General features: G+C 53.0%; 1 protein-coding gene and 1 long non-coding RNA gene across 9 annotated transcripts in view; one reads left to right on the plus strand and one right to left on the minus strand.

Annotated features, from left to right (window-relative positions):
• The window catches only part of FAM3D (FAM3 metabolism regulating signaling molecule D), a 34,352-nt gene extending 18,041 nt beyond the window's left edge, over positions 1–16,311 (plus strand). For 7 of the 8 annotated variants that reach the window (XM_040454614.1, XM_040454615.1, XM_040454613.1 and 4 more), the window contains 7 exons: positions 153–173; positions 4,098–4,215; positions 5,629–5,687; positions 8,698–8,748; positions 12,276–12,360; positions 13,067–13,193; positions 15,918–16,311. In XM_040454614.1, coding sequence (XP_040310548.1) covers positions 153–173; positions 4,098–4,215; positions 5,629–5,687; positions 8,698–8,748; positions 12,276–12,360; positions 13,067–13,193; positions 15,918–16,007 — 551 coding nt within the window. In that variant the 3' untranslated portion in view covers positions 16,008–16,311. The remainder of the gene's footprint in view (positions 1–152; positions 174–4,097; positions 4,216–5,628; positions 5,688–8,697; positions 8,749–12,275; positions 12,361–13,066; positions 13,194–15,917) is intronic. The other variant, XM_040454609.1, reaches the window with a different exon arrangement.
• Positions 4,233–17,813, minus strand: part of LOC121016794 (uncharacterized) — a 112,710-nt gene continuing 99,129 nt past the window's right edge. The window contains exons 2-3 of the long non-coding RNA XR_005784467.1: positions 12,700–12,762; positions 4,233–5,639 (exon numbers count right to left, since the gene is read on the minus strand). This is a non-coding gene — a long non-coding RNA (uncharacterized LOC121016794). The remainder of the gene's footprint in view (positions 5,640–12,699; positions 12,763–17,813) is intronic.

Consider the following 17,813-nt stretch of genomic DNA (forward strand, 5'->3'; position numbering starts at 1 on the left):
GAGCGAGGGCTCCCTGAAAGGGCGGGACATCCTGCAGGGGAGGAGGATCCCTTGGCCAGGCCAATGCCATGTCCCACACCCCACACCCCAGCCTCCAGCAGGGAGCACCCAAAGCACTTCCTCTCTAACCAGATCTGTCTTCTCTCCAGCAGGTTTGGTCACCAAGGAGATCCGTGAGTATCACCCCAGCCCTGCCTTTGCTTTAGGGTGAGATGTCCCAGGGCTGCTATTCCTGGCCATGCAGGTCCTGGAAACATCTTTGTGTCCAGAGTCTGCCCAGCTCTCTCCTCCCATGGCCCAATGTTGCCTTCCGAAGCCCCCGAGCCTTGTGGCCCACTGATAGATTCTCAAATCTATGGCTCAACTCTCCCTTCCCCAGTCCCCTCGCCCTGCAGTCTGGATTGCCTCCCCGTCACGGCACCTGGCCGAGCACAGCCGCCTCCCCACTGGGCCCCTGGGCCAGAAGATGGGGGCTGTGCTTATTATCATCATGCAGGGACCCAAGGCTTGACTCACAGTTCCTGTTACCAAGTATGAGAGGCCATGTCGGGCACTACAGAGGCCCCCAGGGGCAAACAGAAGTGGGTGTTGATTGTCTGTTGGGGTAGAAGTGCCAAACATGCCAAGAGAGATGGGGCAAAGTGTTCTGGGCTCCAGGAGGGCTGCCCCCTTCCAATGAGATGGGGTCATGGAAGGCATCAGAGAAGAGGGAATGGCAAAGGCCTAGAGGCAGGAATGTGTGGGGCTGCAGGGGAGCCCGTGGCTGAGGCCCCAAATGTGGGACACTGCACACATCTGAGCAGGGCTTTGGCCAGGACCCAAGCTCCCGAAGTGTGGAGAAGGTGAGAGTAAGGACAGTAATGTTGATGATAATAGTACCACGATGGAAGGCCTACTATGTGCCAGACCCCATGTTCAGAGCTTTATAGGCATCTCCTGCAATCCTTACCACAGCCTTGTGTGGGTGCTGTATAATCATCCCCATTTTACAGATGGGCAAACTGAAACTCAGAGAAGTGAAATCTCTTGGCCAAGGCAACACAGCTGTATGTGGTGGTCCAGAGCCCACGGTCTCAACACCTCCTTGCGAGAGGCAACATTCCCAGGCCCACCTTCTTGCACCTCGACATAGTAGTGACTGAAGAGGGAGGTGGTTCCAGGAACAGAATTTTGACTGAGAAGGACATAAGAGCCCCAGTGCACTGTGGGATTACAGAGAGCAAAGACCGTATGGACCAACACGAACCATTTGCCCCACACCCTCAACTCCATTGACCTGAAACTTCCTGAGTCACATCCTGCAGCAGACACAGTGTCACGACACCTTGGTCCAAACGCTCAGGCGTCACCTGCTAGAGGATGGCAAATCCAGGCCCACGTGCTGCCTCCCGCCCTGCCCGCTCCCCTGGTCAACATGACCGGTCAATCCCAGCACCCTCTCCCTCCAGGCCCACAGGCAGCCTCTACAGCTTTATCATTAAGCCTCTAACAGCAGATCCACTGACATTAAAGAGAAAAGCTATTTGACAACCCTGATCTAAACCAACTCCCAATTTTACAGTCAGCAAAGGTAAAGGGAGAGATTTCTGGCAAGTTGCACCGCAGATTACTGAAGAGTAGCCCACAGTTCCTGACTGCTCCCCTTCCAGGGCTGAGCTCCATGAGCTCACCAACAGCACTAGGGGTTCCCAGAGGGCTCAGGCCTCAGGGTTTGAGGCGGCTGGTGGGGGCAACAACCCCACCCAAACCCAGAGAGCAAATCCCCTGCCTCCCGGTGGCTCAGACCCCTGGACATCATCCCTTTCATCCAGCTTGACTGTGAAGGCTGGATGGTCAGAAAATCAATTCCAGAAAAGCCTGCTTAAGCCAGCCTGTTGACATCAGGTTTATCAGACTTAGCTGCAGTTGATTAGGCTCTGGGCACACTCTAAGGTGGTGGCCGAGGCCTGGAACAATCCCTCCAGCATAGGTGAGAACCTCTCGTCTCAAGAGTAAACTGGCCTTCCCATGAGGGGCCCGGGGGCCAGAGGTTGGGCCCCAAGACTCATAGGAGAGGAGGACCCCTCCCCCGCCTCATCCTCAGCCAGCCCCGCAGGCAGGTGCTAGGCCTCTTGAGAAGGGTCCCCTCCAGGAGGTGGGGAAAGGGAGTCGGGTCCACGTCTCCAGCCCTCTCTGTCCTGAGTCACAGGCCTGGACAGCCCCTTGTGGGTGTCTCCATCCCTGGCCCTCACTCTGGGGACAATGTCCTGGTTTGAGCTCTGGGTGTGTTGAAACTCCGGGTTGGGGCGGGGGGCAGGGCAGGGAGCCTAGGACAGGCATTGCACTCAGACCTCCAGGGCTGCCCACTAGGTGTGTGAGCTGAAATGCAGCAGGGCACCCCGGGGTGGGTCGCATTCACTCCTAGGAAGGAGCACATTTACTTACTTAGAGGTGTCATGGGCTTGCCAAGCCTTGTGCCAGTGGGTTGTGTCTCCTCCGGAGGGGCCCTTTGCCCTGATACACATAAAGGCTCCCTCTAGGCTGCCAAGGGCCCTGGAGCCCCTAATCACCCTGCCCACATGCTCCGTGGGTTTATTCAGTGAATATTTATTGAGTGCCTACTATATGCCAGGCACAGGAGTTATAGGCACAAATTAACAAGATAATCAATGTAAAGTGCTTGCCACAGTGCCCAGCACGCAGCAAGCCGTCGGCATGTGCCAGCTTCTCCTAGGAAGCCTGTGGGTTTGCTCCAAGCAGGCACTGCCATAGCTCAGCTAGATGCCTGGCACAGGGCTGAAGGAGAGGCTGCCCAATCACCGCCTTCCTTTTGCATGTGAACTTTCTCTAAGTCCGTGTTTACCCAGCCCTCCCTAAAGGTATTTTCCTGTCAGGTGGTATTAAAAAAACAAAAACACAAGGCATTAATATAAATTAAAGCCTGCCAGGCTGAAAGCACAGGTGACGGATGTCCCAGCTCACAAAGGGTCGATTGAGGCCTGAGTAACTCAGCGGCTGTGTTTGGGGGTCCTGTATACGTTTCCTGCCTTTCACACCCTCCCTGGGTTTGCCCTCTGAGGCCCACGCGGGGAAGGCACAGGTCTTAATGGCAGCCACAATAATCAGAGGTGCCACGTACTGAATCCTCAGTGGATTCTAAGCACGGAGAGAGGGCCAGAACCACCTGCCTGTTCCTTATTGTATCCCAGGGCCTGGCCCATAGTAGGTGTTCAGTATGATCACTAAATGAGTGATAAGAATACCCAGGGGTGCCAGGGTGGCTCAGTCGGTTAAGCGGTTGACCCTTGAGCTCAGCTCAGGTCATGATCTCACGGTTCGTGGTTTCGAGCCCCACATCAGGCTCTGCACAGATTATGCTCACAGCACAGAGCCTGCTTCGGATTCTCTCTCTCTCTGTCTGTCTCTCTCTGTCTGTCTCTCTCTGTCTGTCTCTCTCTCAAAAATCAGTAAATAATTAAAACAAAGTTTTTCAAAAAAAGAAGACTACCCAATATGTCTTGAGCCTCAACCTGTGCCCACTTATTCCTCACAAGAACCCAGTGGGAAAGGCACCCAATTTATCCCATTTCACAGATAAGGATGTTGATACACAAGGAAGTTGAAGACTCGGGAACCTGGCTGGTGAGGCGTCCTACCCACCATGCTGGGGCCCCCAGGAAGTTGCCAACAGGGGGCCTCTGGGAGCTCAAAAGGCTGCTGTGGCCCTAGAGAGAGGTTCTCAAGAGAACCCCTTCATCATAGCGACCCTGGTAATAACCAGGGTGGTAATTAACCACCACTCGTTCCTCCACACTAGTTCTGGGGGTGCTGTGTGCTGAGTCAGGCACTGGGCTGGGGATAGAGCTGCCATGGGAACCCCGAAAATGAATTCTAGGGTGGTCAGACCACATGACCAGTGTCCTGCGTCTTTGACGGGGACTGTTGGAGGCATCATGGGAACACAGGGGCAAACCCCCCAGACTCGGGCCGTCAGCAAAAGCTCCTTGGGGAGGAGGCCTCTGAGCTCAGTCCTGCGCCTGATCCCGGGCCCCTCCCCCTCCCCCTCCCAGGTCCCTTCCTGAGCTGCTAATGCTAAAGTTGCTCTGTTCCCTCAATAGCAGTCGTGAGGGCCAAGTGTGGCCTCGCTAAGCCCTGCCCCAAAGAGTTCTTCGCCTTTAAAATCAGCAGCGGGGCTGCTAACGTCGTGGGCCCCACCATGTGCTTCGAAAACCAGGTGTAAGTGTCTTGTGTGGTTTTTTTTTTTCTTTCCATTCACTCATGCATTCATTCACAAAGTCAGAAGCTGCGAGGGCAGGCCCTGAAAGCAGCCCATACCTTCCACTGGCTTCCTTTTACTCTGGGTGGATGAGTCACAAATAACAATAGTCCCAGCAGCATCTCCATCTGCCAGCACCTTGTGAGATGCTTTGTGGCTTCATCTCATTCAATCCCCCAACACTCCCAGAGGTGGGACTATAACTGATGAGGAAACTGAGGCTCAGACAGCATTACCCAGCTAACTGGTGGTAGAGTCAGGATTTGAACTCAGGTCTGTGTGATACCCAGACTGCTGGGCTTCCTATAAAGGGGGATGCCTCTGGGGAGGGTTCAAAGTCAAGATCTAGGCACCAAAGTTCAGATGCAGCAGGTGCCAAGACTTCTACTTAGGTTCAAGAGAAATACTGTGTACCCATTATCCAAGCCAGGTAGTAAAGGCCCTGGGGACAGTAAGTTTATCCTACTAAAGAAGCCAGACACAGATGTTTTAGTCAGGTTTCTGAACCAAACTCCAACTCACTTAGGCAAAACAAGGAACTCAGTGGTTCATATATACAAAAGGCCAGAGACAGCGGGCTTCAGGACCAGCTGGATCCAGGGGTTCAAACCACGTCATCAAGGGTCCCTTTCATACCATCTTTAGCTCTGTTCTCCTCTGTTAGATTCAGTTTTTGGGACATGAGAATGGGCTGCTTCATGTAAAGGAGGGAGGCCACTGGTTGGCCGGCATATTAGCCCAGGCTGGCACCCCACTGGGAAGACAGCTTTCTCCCACCCAAATTATCCCTGCAAAAGGCCCAAGACTGAGTTTCATCGGCTGGCCTGGGTCACATGACCACACCAGGCTCAATCACTGTGACTAGAGGACAGGATGCTCTATTTGTCCAGGCCTGGGAGACTGAGGTGAGTCCCAAGAACCACCTGGTCTGAGACTACAGGACAGTTTTCCCAAGAGAGCCAGAGGACTGGGGTGTGGATGCTGGGCAGGTAGGGCCACAGCTGGGCTCTACGCAGCGATCCCTGGCTGCAGGACGGCAGCAACGTTCTGGGTTCTGCCTTCTTCCCAGCAGCCAGGCTTCACTGCTTGGGGAGGTAGCCTGGTCCCACCTCCAACACCTCAGAGCCCCAGGCAGGGACCTTCTCTCTTTTCTGAGCAGACTGTTCTGGTCCAAACATGCCATGAGAATTCCTCAGAGAATCCAGCCCACCGCTTGTTTCCAGGAGAAAACAGATGGCCCAAGTTATTCTGTGTGCTTCCCGATGCTTCTGCAGAGTGCCATGTGGGCCCTCTCGGAGTTCCCGAGTCACAAAAGCAGAGTGTTCGTTCCACGTTTGGGTCCAACTGTTGTATTTTCTCTTCTTCTTTGTCAGGATCATGAGTCCTGTGAAAAACAACGTGGGCAGAGGCCTGAACATTGCCCTGGTGAACGGTGAGCTGCTGACCTATCCCCCAGACAGCCCCCTCCATTCTCTTAGGACTGGGGTGGGGGCGGGGGGAGGTAGTTCCACATTCATTCAACCAACACTGGCTCAGTTCCTACTACACACCTGGGGCCATCCAGCAGTGCTCCAGAGGGAAAGCCCAAGGGACAGAAGGTCTAAAAGACCTGGTCCCACCCACCAGAGTCTTGACCAGGCCCCCACCGTGAGCAACTACCCCAGGAAGATACACTTCTCCTATGAAACATGAGCCCATCCTCAAGGCCCATCCATGCGGCCTAAACCAACACACATGAAACCCTGAGGGACAACCAACAACAATGTGAGATCATGAGCTGATTGCACACCTTCATTCACTCATTCATCAAATACTGTCAGCAGCTACTGTGGGCCAGGCCCTGTACAGAAGCACTAGGGGTCAGCCATGAACTAGAAGGACAGGTCCTGGCCTGTCCATGGAGTTGACAACCACTACAATGTGGTGAACATCTATGAAGGAGGAGGAAGCACAGCTCTGAGAGCTGGGACATACAGCTGGAGTTGGGGGTAGTCAGGGGAGGCTTCCAGAGGGAGGTGCTGGTCAGCTGAGGCCTGAAGGATCGTGGGGGTTGACCAGGGAAAAAGTGGGGGAGGCTCCTTCAAGGCAGGGGCAACACTGTAGAGGAAGCAGAGAAGGGAGAAGCAGGGAAGAGGGCTTGGGGGCCACACAGGGTCTTCCTGGCTACATAGAGAAGCGGGCAGGATGACAGGTACGGAGGGGAGGCAGGCAGGGCAAGAGGATGAGGGGCTAAGCCTTCTACTAAGAAGTGTGAGCTTGAAGCTAAAGTCAATAGGGAGCCTCAGAAAGGCTTTGAGGAGGGCATGAGGGTCCAGCCCTGCATTCCAGAAACTTCCTTCCAGCTTGGAGCAGGGAGGCTGGGGGCAAGGAGACCTGGAGGAAGGCCCACAGCCTCACTACCCTGCATCTCCAGCAGGAAGACCAACTTCTAGCCATGCCTGAAACAGGGACACATTTCAGGAGGGGTGGGTTTACAGGGGTGGAGTAAGGACCAGGTGGTCTGTCCCAGCCAAGACCCTCCTCTCTCTCTGCCTCTGGCTCTTAGATGGAGAGCGAAGGCCATTTCCCTGAATCTAAGAGTTACTTCCTGGGACAAAGGTCAGGGCAGGTGGAAAAAAGGGCACAGCAGATGCTCGGGAAGGAGGACATGACCACATGAACACACTTAGGAAGTGACAGGGTAGGATGGGACTCCTAGGGAGACATTCCCCTTCTGCCAAGAAATCCTGCTGAGTCAGGGGAAAGGTCAAAGCCTAAAGCAAAAATGGGGCCTCACCCAGAGTGGGAGGTCGGAAGGCAGCCCAGGAAAAGCGGGGCCTGGGAGGGGCAGGAGGCTGAGCAGGGCACGCCTCCTCCAGTCTTGAGAAGGAGAGCAAGACCTGACTCACTGCATTGGCGGCCGCTTCCTACAGGGAGGGCATGCCAGCAGATGACCGTAGGGGTCTCAGTCTACAGGGCCTGTTTCACCTAATCTCCACGCACACCCCCACCGCTCACCGGGCAGGAACTGGCCCTGGCTGCAGCCCATCTGGCTGAAACCTGCTGGTTCTCTCTTCCCTGAAGTGGGCCACTGCAGGAGACGACCTCTATGACTAGTGTCCAATGAGACAGGCTTAGCTTGGGGCCTCCCTCTCCTCCCCTCACAAAGCCCAAAGACGAACACAGGCATCAGTAACACCAAGAGCTGTTACAGAGCATTCACTGTGTGCTATGTCATTCGGCCTCACCCCGATGCTAGAATGGAGCTATAGACTCCGTATGGAAGTAAGACATGGAAATTCAGAGAGGTTAGGCAACTTGCCCAAGGTTACACAGCCAATAGATTTGAACCCAGATCTGGCTGACTCCAGGTCTTAATCACCCAGCTGAATTACTTACTTCCCTAGACTAAAATCCTCTCCAAACATCTATGTAGCACCTACTGCATGCCAGCTGCGGGGAAATCCAACAAATCACTCTCAGGGCCTCACAGTCTCAACTGTATAATAAGCCATCAAAAAGATTGGTAAATATTGGTAGTTCTCAACCTTTTAGGGAGCAGAGATTCCTTTAAGAAACTTCAGTCTGCACCTTTTCCCCCCAATTCCAGAAAAATCCACAAACGCACATGATCACAGTTTCATGTGTACATAGACCCCTCCCCCCCTTCAAAGGACCCTACACTAGTGGCTCTGAGAGTCCAGTAAGGGCTGCACTGTGAGCTCCCCCACCCAGCAGGAGAGCCTCCACTACCCAGGCCCCTGTCCCCACCCTCTTCCCGGATCCCCAAGCTAACGCAAGGGGGAAGGGACCAGGGGTGAAAACGTAGATCTGCCATCCCCTCTGCAACACCCCCATCTAGTGGCGGAGAGTGAGAACTGCGACTTCCCCAGAACACCTGGTTTTCTGTAGGACTTGGACCCTTTGCAAAACCCACAAACGCCATTCAGATTACTAGACTCCGAGTACTGGGTACAGTTCAGCCCACGGCAAGTCCCTTTGTCTTCTAGAGTCGGAGGACTCAAATTACAGGTTTCCTGTTTAGGTAGGAATAATGATGACGGCTGTAGTTCTTTTTATTACTATTTTCCAGCTGAAATTTATCTTGTTGTGTTTACTACCTATTTGAAGTACATCTCACTTAGTTCCCATAGCCCATTTTTCAGATGCAAAAATTGAGGTCCAAATACTAAGTGGTGCATTAGGAAGTGGCAAGGCAAAACACAGACCCAGATTAGCTGGATACCGTTCCATTCCAGAGATCCTCCACCATTGTGTTCTTGTACCTCTCAGATCAGCTCAAAGGTTAGTGGGCACCTACTTAGTGCTGCATGCTTTCCACAGGGCCTGATTTTACTCCATTATTATTCTATTTTTAGACCTTAAAGAGTAGCCATTTTCTGCAAAACGATAGGCAGGATGACACATTCCAGGAAATCACAGTTTTGCTCTCTCATCCCTAGGAACCACAGGAATGGTGCTAACACAGAAATGCTTCGACATGTACTCTGGAGGTAGGCACCTCTCTGTTGGCACTGAGGTCACAGGGTGGGCTGAGCCGCTTCCTGTGGCAAGAGAGCCATGGGGTGTTAGGACGCTCGGCTCTGGTTTCCGGAGGAGACAACCAGAAAGAAGCATGGTGGGGGTGGGACGCCATCCTGCTGTCTTTGAAACTCCTCTCCTGGGTGCAGAGCCTGAGACAAGGATTCAAGGGCAGCGGTTGACTTGGAAGGAGGTGACCTCAGAAAATATCAGCGGGAAGTCAGACAGGGAAAGGAAGATGGTGCGATGTGTCATCAAGCTGAACGCTGCGGGCAACTGGAACTCAGGAGCCAGTGTCCAACACATGCCTCAGAGAGGTCTCAAGGGGCAAGGGAGCTGGGGTGCTCCTGCCCCTAATTCCTTGGCACTTCTCACACTTCTGGCCTGCCCCAGGGCACAAAGGAAGGTCTGGAGGTGGGAGAAGACCTTCAGGCAAAGATATGCCGGTGCTGGCAGGTGGAGGCCAGGCATGTGTGCACTGAAGTGCTTAGGGCAAGGACATACGGCCTAGTTTGCTCTGCTGGGTGGAGAGTATTATATTTTAAGGCTGCAGGGTCTCCATTGGGCCCAAGGACAGGACAAGGCCTCCCAAGGTCCAGAAAGGATATCCCTGAGGCTCCAAGCTCTCTGCATCTTTCTACAGACATCTTTTCTTCTCTCTGTGCACAGGCATGCTTTCTGAACCTCTCTGTGCATGTAGCCACCCCACTGTCCTCCTTGCCTTATAGGACACTGACCTACCTGGGCTGAAATTTCCCACCAGCAGCTTCCTTGCCCACAGGCTGACTGGCAAAGCCATGGTGGGGGCAGGACTCTCACCCAACAATCCCGATATCTTCCAAAACATGGTGGAATAAGTCCCAGACCCATTATGCCACCCACTGCCCAGCTGGCAACCCACCTCCCTCCCTCTGACACAGGAGCCTCAATAAGGAGTGGAAAAGCAGCAGAGCGGCCCCTTGTAGGCAGCAGGAGTCCTGGTCCTGCAAAAGCTGGTTTCCATCAGGATAGGTGAACTGAGCTCACCCCCCTTCTCAGAGCCCAGCTCAGCTAGGCTACCCTCCCCTGTGCCTGCAACCTCAGGGCCCAGCTCCAGGCTCGGGCATCACTCCCCTACTGTGCCCACCTAACCGCACAAGCCCAAGAGGAGACAAAGCCAGGCAGCGAGAAAGTGGGAAGCCCTCTTGGCCTTGCAAACAAAGGAGGCATTGAAAATGGGAGTCTGGTGCCCAAAGTCACAGCTGCGAATGTTTGGAAGGTAACCACACTTAGAGACGCGAGCCGACACCCTGTCCTGTGCCCAGGGCTTCAGAGGATCCCATGGGTCCTATGATGGCCATCCTCCACCTGAGTCCCACCTCGAAGGTAGGGTCTGCAAGGCCAGAGGATGTGCCGACTGGAAGCCTGCATCAGGGCCCATGCAGACGTCTTCGAGGTGTGACCCCCTTGGGCAGAAGCCACAGATACACCTTTAGGACTGAAGGTTGGCCAGGGCATGGCAGTTGCTGGAGGGGAGGGTGGTGTAGACAGAGCTTGGACCGGCAGACTGGGGGTGTCCACATGCAGGCACGCAAGTCCCCTACTGGTGCGGGACAGGGCTAAGACAGGGGTGAGAAGAACGTGGGGCAGACTATTGGCCGAGGGCCAGAGGATGTCATTTGTTCTCTGTCCAGGACCCCCCCAGGTGTTCAGGGTGGCCGGGGGCCAGGTTTATGGACAAGGTCCAGTCTCTGTAGTCAAGGACTTCAGGGTGAGGCAATGACACCTCTTGAACTTCAGTTCTGTCATCTGTAAAATGGAGGGAATCCACAGTGTCCACTTCATGAGACTGACGTGGGGATTGAGTGGTAACCCACACTAATCAGTGGGAGGGGCCCTGCCTGGCTGGAGAAAGGACCTGGGGGGCTCATTCAGTGTTCTCCCTTCCCTTCCCTTCTCCCTCACTCCATCCACAGGACTAAGAAGCAAGGAGGTCATTGTCAGAATGAAAAGGGGGAAAAAATAACTTAAAAAAACACTAAATTTTATATTGCCCTATTATCAAGTTGAATGTAACCATGACTGACGGGGACCCAAAAACAGAAGCATCTGAGGACAGGTTGTGGTCATGGACTACACAGGCCTCTGTGTTACTGAGCTGGTTGACAGCTGACCTTGGCTTTCAGGACTTGATTCTTCCCCTAGATCCAAGGGATCCTCAGGGAATATAAGAACTGGCTTGTCTTCATGGGCATGGACCTATGGGTGGAGTGGCCATACAGGGCCCTGTGCTTAGAGCGAATTCGGGTTTGGTTTGATGCTCTAGTTTTGCCATCTTGAAATTCTTAATATTTTTTTAACAAAAGTCTCCTTGTCTTTTTTAAGATTTTATTTTTCAGTAATCTCTATGCCCAGCGTAGGGCTCAAACTCACAACCCAGAGATCAAGAGTCACATGCTCTACCGACTGAGCCAGCTTGGTGCCCCAAAAGGCTCCACATTTTCGTTTTGCACTGGGCCCCCAAAATTATGTTACAGATGCTGCTAAGAATTGCAGTTCCATTATGGTGCACTTTCTGTATGCCCAAGAGTCATCGTCACATTTGCTCTTTACAAAAATTCTCTGGGCAGTGCTACTGATCATCCTCATGTGACAGATACAGCCCTGATTTTCCCACTAGGCCAGTCTTGCCCATACTTCTTCAGCCATTCAAGAGCCCCTTGCATACTTTATGCCATGTCCAGAGTACTGTCTGAATTATTAGTATTTTCCTTTGAATCAGCTCACTTTTTTAACCTAAATAATCTTAAAAAGGAACCTATATCGCTGCCCTAAGTTATCACTTTTTATGCAGCAAAGATGGCCATAAAGATAAGCTCCAGCTGGGTGCTGATCCCTCCCCAACGTGCTGCAGCTAGGCCTGTCTCTGTTAAATGCACAGATTTTGCACCTGCAGTGCGGTGTTCAAGATGCAAAGGGAAGCTTGCCCTTTGGTGTAAGCTGGGGATCTGTAGGACACTAATGTTCTCTCTCAGTGACCTGAGTTGCCTGTGATCCAGTGGGTCTATCCTCTAAAGTCAGGACAGACAAGTTAGGTTGTTAACTAGTGTAGAAGGAGGTGGTGGAGGGTATGCAAAGAGCCCAGAGATGTTGAGAGATGATTTCTTAGGGGCCAAAGACCTCCATACCTTGGGTGTAGGTCCCCAAGGGCCCTTAGCGCAATGTCTCTCACTTATGGCTGCACATCTGAATTGCCTGTAGAATTTTCAAATTCCAATGTCCACGCTTAACCACCTGAATGAGGCTACCCCTGCTCTGTGCACGTTGCTCTCCCCTGGACAAGGGCTGCAGACAGCTCCACCCCGGATGCCACCTCCCACCGGCCCCCGAGCTTCAGACGGAGCTCAGTGTCAGCCTGCCCCTGGCCACTCCTGGTTGATCAGAGCAGTAGCAGAGAATGAGAATGACCAGTGGCCACTTCCCCTAAATGACCAGCACCCTGCTTTCCTTCCTCCCGCAGAAGTGAAGCTGCTGGTGAAATTCCTTAAAGAAATTCCAGAGGGCGCCCTCGTGCTGGTGGCCTCCTATGACGACCCAGGAACCAGGTAAGTGGGAACCTCCACCTGCCAGGCCATGGCAAACCAAATGCTTCCAAGCCCTAAGTGCCTTTTCCCACTCTCCTGCTGGCTCTATCTTCTGGCAACTTTTCCTAGGGAAATAACCAGACAAGTGTACATGTTCTAAGAGGCCCATCACAGCCTTGGTTACAACAGTAAAAAACTGGACACACTGTCCCTGTCCAATAAAGACCTACTAGTTATAGAAATTATGACACATGCTGGTAGGTGACATATTTTATATATATATATATATATATATATATATGGATATATTGCATCAAAAATGATGTAGAAAATAATTTAAGGATATGGAAGAATGTTCACCTTTTAGCGTTAAGAGGAAAAAAAGAAGCAGTTTGTAAAAGCATTGGTATGATCCCACAGTACCTGGGGGAAAAAAAGACATGAAGGAAATATATTAAAATTTTATAATGATTATGTCAAGCGGGGTGAGACTCTAATTTTTAGTTCCTCTGTGATGTTCCATATTTTCGAAATAAACATGTATATTTGAAAACAGAAGCAAAATTGTACTAACACCTCTCCAGCCCCCTCCAAGTGGCTTCTTGAGAGAAGTCCTTGCCACTCAGCCCTGTTCTTCCTGAACACAACTCTGCTCGTAGGCCAAGGGCCTGAGAACCTGACCCTTCCCCCACCCCTCCACCTCACCATGTTCTCTGCTCCTCTGCAGACTGAATGATGAGACCAGGAAGCTCCTCTCCAGCCTGGGCAGTTCTTACGCAAAGCAGCTGGGCTTCAGAGATAGCTGGGTCTTTTTAGGAGCCAAAGACCTCAAGGACAAAAGCCCCTTTGAGCAGGTGGGTTCCTGGTGGCATCCCATCCCAGTGAAGTGGGTGGGGTGGGGGGAAGTTGCCAGGGATAGATGGACAAGGACTGGGGTGGCTTGGAAGAATGGTGTGGGGACCCCTAGAGGTCAGGGTGGCCTGACTGGGTAATCCCCCAGCAGGAAGTGGCCTTGACTATTTTGCAAGGAGGTGGGTCATAATAAATTATCGGATAAGTACCAAAAAAGAGAAGGAAAAGGAGAAAAGAAGGATGAAGGCAAGAGAGGCATGGAAAAAAAGAGAAAGGAATGTAGAGATGAAGCCTGCATGACAGGGAGAGAGGGGAGCCCAGAGAAGGGGGGATGCCTAGCTTCTGGTCCCAATGGAAACCTAAGCCACACCCCTTTTCCCCCCAAGGGCTCAGGCTCCCCACCTGAAGAGAGAGGTTTGGACCAGAGGAGCTGTCCCCTCCTAAGCTCCCTGTGGAGAGAGTAAACTTGCATCAAGAGGAGGACACAGGAGAGCCCACCTGATATGGAAGGGGTCAGCAGGGGTCCATGACATGTGGCTCCACGGTCACTACCCAGGGGTGTCCCCAAGCAGGGTCTAGGAGGCCCCCAGCAGTGGAGTCTCAGGATTGCTCAGAGGAGGAAAGGGGAGTTAAGGCGGCATTGGGAACTCGCAGGGAAATGCTGCACCTTCTCCCCCTGTCCCCCATCTGTGCGTCCCCAGCTCAGAGCAGTTCCAGAATGTGGGAGAGCTAGCCAGATCTTCCCCGGGCATGAAGTAGCCCCATCTTTGGAGGTGACAACATTCAGTTCTGCCCAGAAGGCAGCTAAGAGTCGATGATTCAGGCATAAAGGTCTAGTGAGGTGAGTGAATTCTATCCCGAAGGCAGTGGGGAGCCATGGAAGGCTTAAGCAGGAAAGGGACAAGCACAGATTGATATATAAGAAAGACTAGCTAGCATTCAGCAAGCACTTGCTCTGTGCAGGCTCGGCTGAGCAAGCTACCTGCAGCGCCTTCTTTGATTCCCACATGAAGCAGGTACAATTATCCTCCCATCTCACAGTCCAGGATCCGGAGGCATGGAGAGGTTGTAACCAGCTTGCTCAGGTCTGAGCTACTCAGCGATGCAGATGCAGCTGTCATCAGGTCAGCCTGCCTCCACAAAGATTTCTCGTCCTGATGCTTTTAGCACAGCCTCCCCGGCTGAGCACGGAGAAGTGTGGAGAAGGCAGGGAGGAGGCCCAGGCAGCAATCAGACAAGAGGCACAGCAGCCTGCAGGGAAGGGGCCATGGGTGGCAGGGAGGGACAGCGTCAGAAGGCTGAACTCCAGGTTGGGGGGGACCACAATGGGCTGCAAGGGTTTTTGCCCTGTCTAGAAAATGCTGGCCTTGTTTGTATGCGTGAGTTTCTAAGAGAATGAATTCAGGTCGTTAGACATTACTTTTTAAAAATCACTGTACAAAGTAGCTTGTGCTGGAGGAGAAAAGGAGGGAGCCCTCTGTTGATAGCCTCCGGGTGAAGACCACAGACATCGGGCGGGGGCTCCAGCGCATCCCTGTGTGAGGTGCAGGGAGGGGGCAGGGCGGGAGGCAGGGAAGAGGCTTCAGGCCACAGGCCGGGTTCTTCATAAAGCCCAGCTTCCAAACCCGTCAAAACCGGGCCAAGACAGCAAAGAAGAAGCACGCAAGTCGACCCATCACCCGGAAATGAATCGGAGGCCACGGTGTGACCGAAACCACCTAGTCCTTTGTTCCCACACACGGGGCGCTGGGCGTTAGAGAAGCAGCATCTAGAATGACTTTATTCCCTAGGGTGAGCCACGATTATCCCACTGGTAGACTTTGCCACTTACATTCGTTTCTTCCGTAAATTAAGCCCAGGCACTTTTTTTTTTTTTAATTTTTTTTTTCAACGTTTATTTATTTTTGGGACAGAGAGAGACAGAGCATGAACGGGGGAGGGGCAGAGAGAGAGGGAGACACAGAATCGGAAACAGGCTCCAGGCTCTGAGCCATCAGCCCAGAGCCTGACGCGGGGCTCGAACTCACGGACCGCAAGATCGTGACCTGGCTGAAGTCGGACGCTTAACCGACTGCGCCACCCAGGTGCCCCAAGCCCAGGCACTTTAAACACAATCTTAACTGATTTTATTCTATTTACTTTTAATTAATATTACAAAGTGGTTCTGTCACTTACCAACTAAGTGGCCACAGGCAGTTACTTTGGGCCTCTGTGCCTCAGGCTCCCCATCTATAGAATGGGATGATAATGGTATGCCCTTCCTGGGGCTACCATAAGGAACAAAAACATAAGGTACTTTGTGCCTGGCATAGGACAAGTGTTCATGAATTGCTAGGATGCTTCTTCTCATTGTTCTGGTTGTCTGGGGGTGTCCTAGAGGGGCTGATAGAGAATTTGGCAGAGGAGCTAATGCTCGGCAAGCCCACCTCCCACGCTTGGTGCTCCCCTCCGCCCCCCACCCTCAAGGCACTGAGGGATGACTGAGCTCTGATCCCCTCTGTAAAACCTTGGGCAAGTTGTAGTCCCTCTGAGCCTCAGTTTCCCCTCCTATGAAATGGGCTGGTTATATCCAACACCACCACCTCCCCATGGGGCCAAAGCCAGAACAAAGTGAGTGAAGGCATGAGGTTTAAAAGCACAATGACAATTCAGGTGTGAATTCTGAACAGCCTCCCCTGTGGGCCACGTCTCTCTCTTTCTCTCTCTCTCTCTCTCTCTCTCTCTAGTTCTTAAAGAACAACCCAAACACAAACAAGTATGAGGGCTGGCCGGAGCTGCTGGAGCTGGAAGGCTGTGTTCCCCGGAAGATACCGTAGGGTAGCTGTGGACCAAAGAAGCTCCTGGCTACTCTAGGAGTCAGAGCTGGCTGCAGCGACGAGAAGGGGGCCAAGAGGCCTGTGGAAAGTGCTGGGGGAATCCCCATGCACTGTGCACCTCCCCTGTTTGGAAGCAGACCCCTCTCATGGGCTGAGGCGGCTCACCCAAGGTGGCCAGACTCAGGGATCCTTCCAGAGCCCGTCTGCTCTGGAGAGAACAGGCTGGCTGTCACTCCCGAGGAAGGACAGACTGCCCATACCTGCAGCGCATAATTAAATTTTATTTTTGCTGACTTTGAATGAACGTTCTGACCTTCCAATGTACAATGTTTCTCCCTGAGATCAAACTGGCCCAGGCCGGGTTTGCTTGGGCCACAAGCTGGGACAGGTTGATGACAGCCTCAAGCACCAGGTTAGGCAGCTGGAAAGGAGGTTGGTTTCATAGAGATTTTGCTGAAGGGTAAATGAATCCTTTGCTCTCAGCTTAAGCTGTAAAACCCACAGTACTAGAGAGAGCCAGAGGACGGACACAGAGCATGTTGCCTTGATCTGCTGCTGGAATGAGAGATGGAGAATCCAGAGTGGGAGCAGGGCGGACAGGGGCGGGGGAGGGGGGGTTCCTAAGGAAGACTGGGAGGAAGAGGCAGGCTGCAGGAAAGACCTTCTGGCTGTTTCTGAGTGGTTCTGCAGAAGCAGCCCCTGAGACTTATTTGGGAAGTGATTCTAGAAAACACCAATGGGGGTGTGGAAGTAAGACAGGAGAGGAAGGTAGCCAGTAAAGGGTGTGTTATCGGCTCTGCTACAGCTGTGGGTAAGTGGAGCTCAGTCCCACAAGGATCCCGGGGAATCGGTGTAGAATACACACACCAGAGATCTCTTAGCCAGGGCGAGGTTGAGATGCGTCTGCATCAGTCCTGTCAGTCACTGCTAGGGAGGGTGCTGCTAGTGTTGGGGCTGATGCGAATTCCTGAGCACTTTTTGTCCGCCCTAGAGAGGACAGAGTGGCCATCTGTGGCTCTGCAGAGAGTCCTTAGCCCAGAGGCATTGATACCAGCCACTGGAGCCCCCTGAGGTGGTAAGGCCCAAGGGACATGTACAAAGACCCTGCCTGCGGTCTCTGAGAAGGGCCAAGCAGGGAATGCCTAGACCAGATCCTGGGCGGGGGTCATGGGAGCAGAAAGCACTGGTACCCGGGCTCCTGGAGCATGAACTGGAGAGGCTGCAAAACCTACAGAGAGGTGCGAACACCCTATGCAGCAGACCAGCAGCAGCTCAAGTCCTGTGTAAACCAGTGGTGTGGGGCCCTGGGGTTAGCAGGGCTTCAAATGTGCCAAGAGGGCCTGGGGTGGAGGCGACAGAGTGTGGGAAACTTCGGCCAGGAGCCATGGCAGCTGGGACTTGGGCTGCAGTCCCAGTAGGGTGAAGATCGGTGCTCAAAGCCTGAGAGGACAACTTTGAGCAGGCTTGGCTGAGGAAGTCAGAAGAGGGGACCCAGCCAGGCACCGCTCCCCCCACCCCCACCACACAATCCCATTCCCCCATTTTTCCCAGTGCAGATCACTCTCAGGGATTAAAGGGGGAGTTTGTTGGTGACCCCACCTAACTCTTTTTTTTCTTCTAAGTTTATTTGAGAGAGGGAGCATGAGCAGTGGAGGGGCAGAGAGAGAGGGAGAGAGAGAATCCCAAGCAGGCTCTGTGCTGTTGGCACAGAGCCCAAGGCAGGGCTCAAACTCACAAACCCGGAGATCATGACCTGAGCCACAGTCAAGAGCCAGATGCACAGCCAACTGAGCGACCCAGGTGCGC

The sequence above is a fragment of the Herpailurus yagouaroundi genome, unplaced genomic scaffold (genome assembly GCF_014898765.1).
Source record: "Herpailurus yagouaroundi ecotype Mexico unplaced genomic scaffold, PumYag 213, whole genome shotgun sequence".
NCBI classification, from domain to species: Eukaryota; Metazoa; Chordata; class Mammalia; order Carnivora; family Felidae; genus Herpailurus; species Herpailurus yagouaroundi.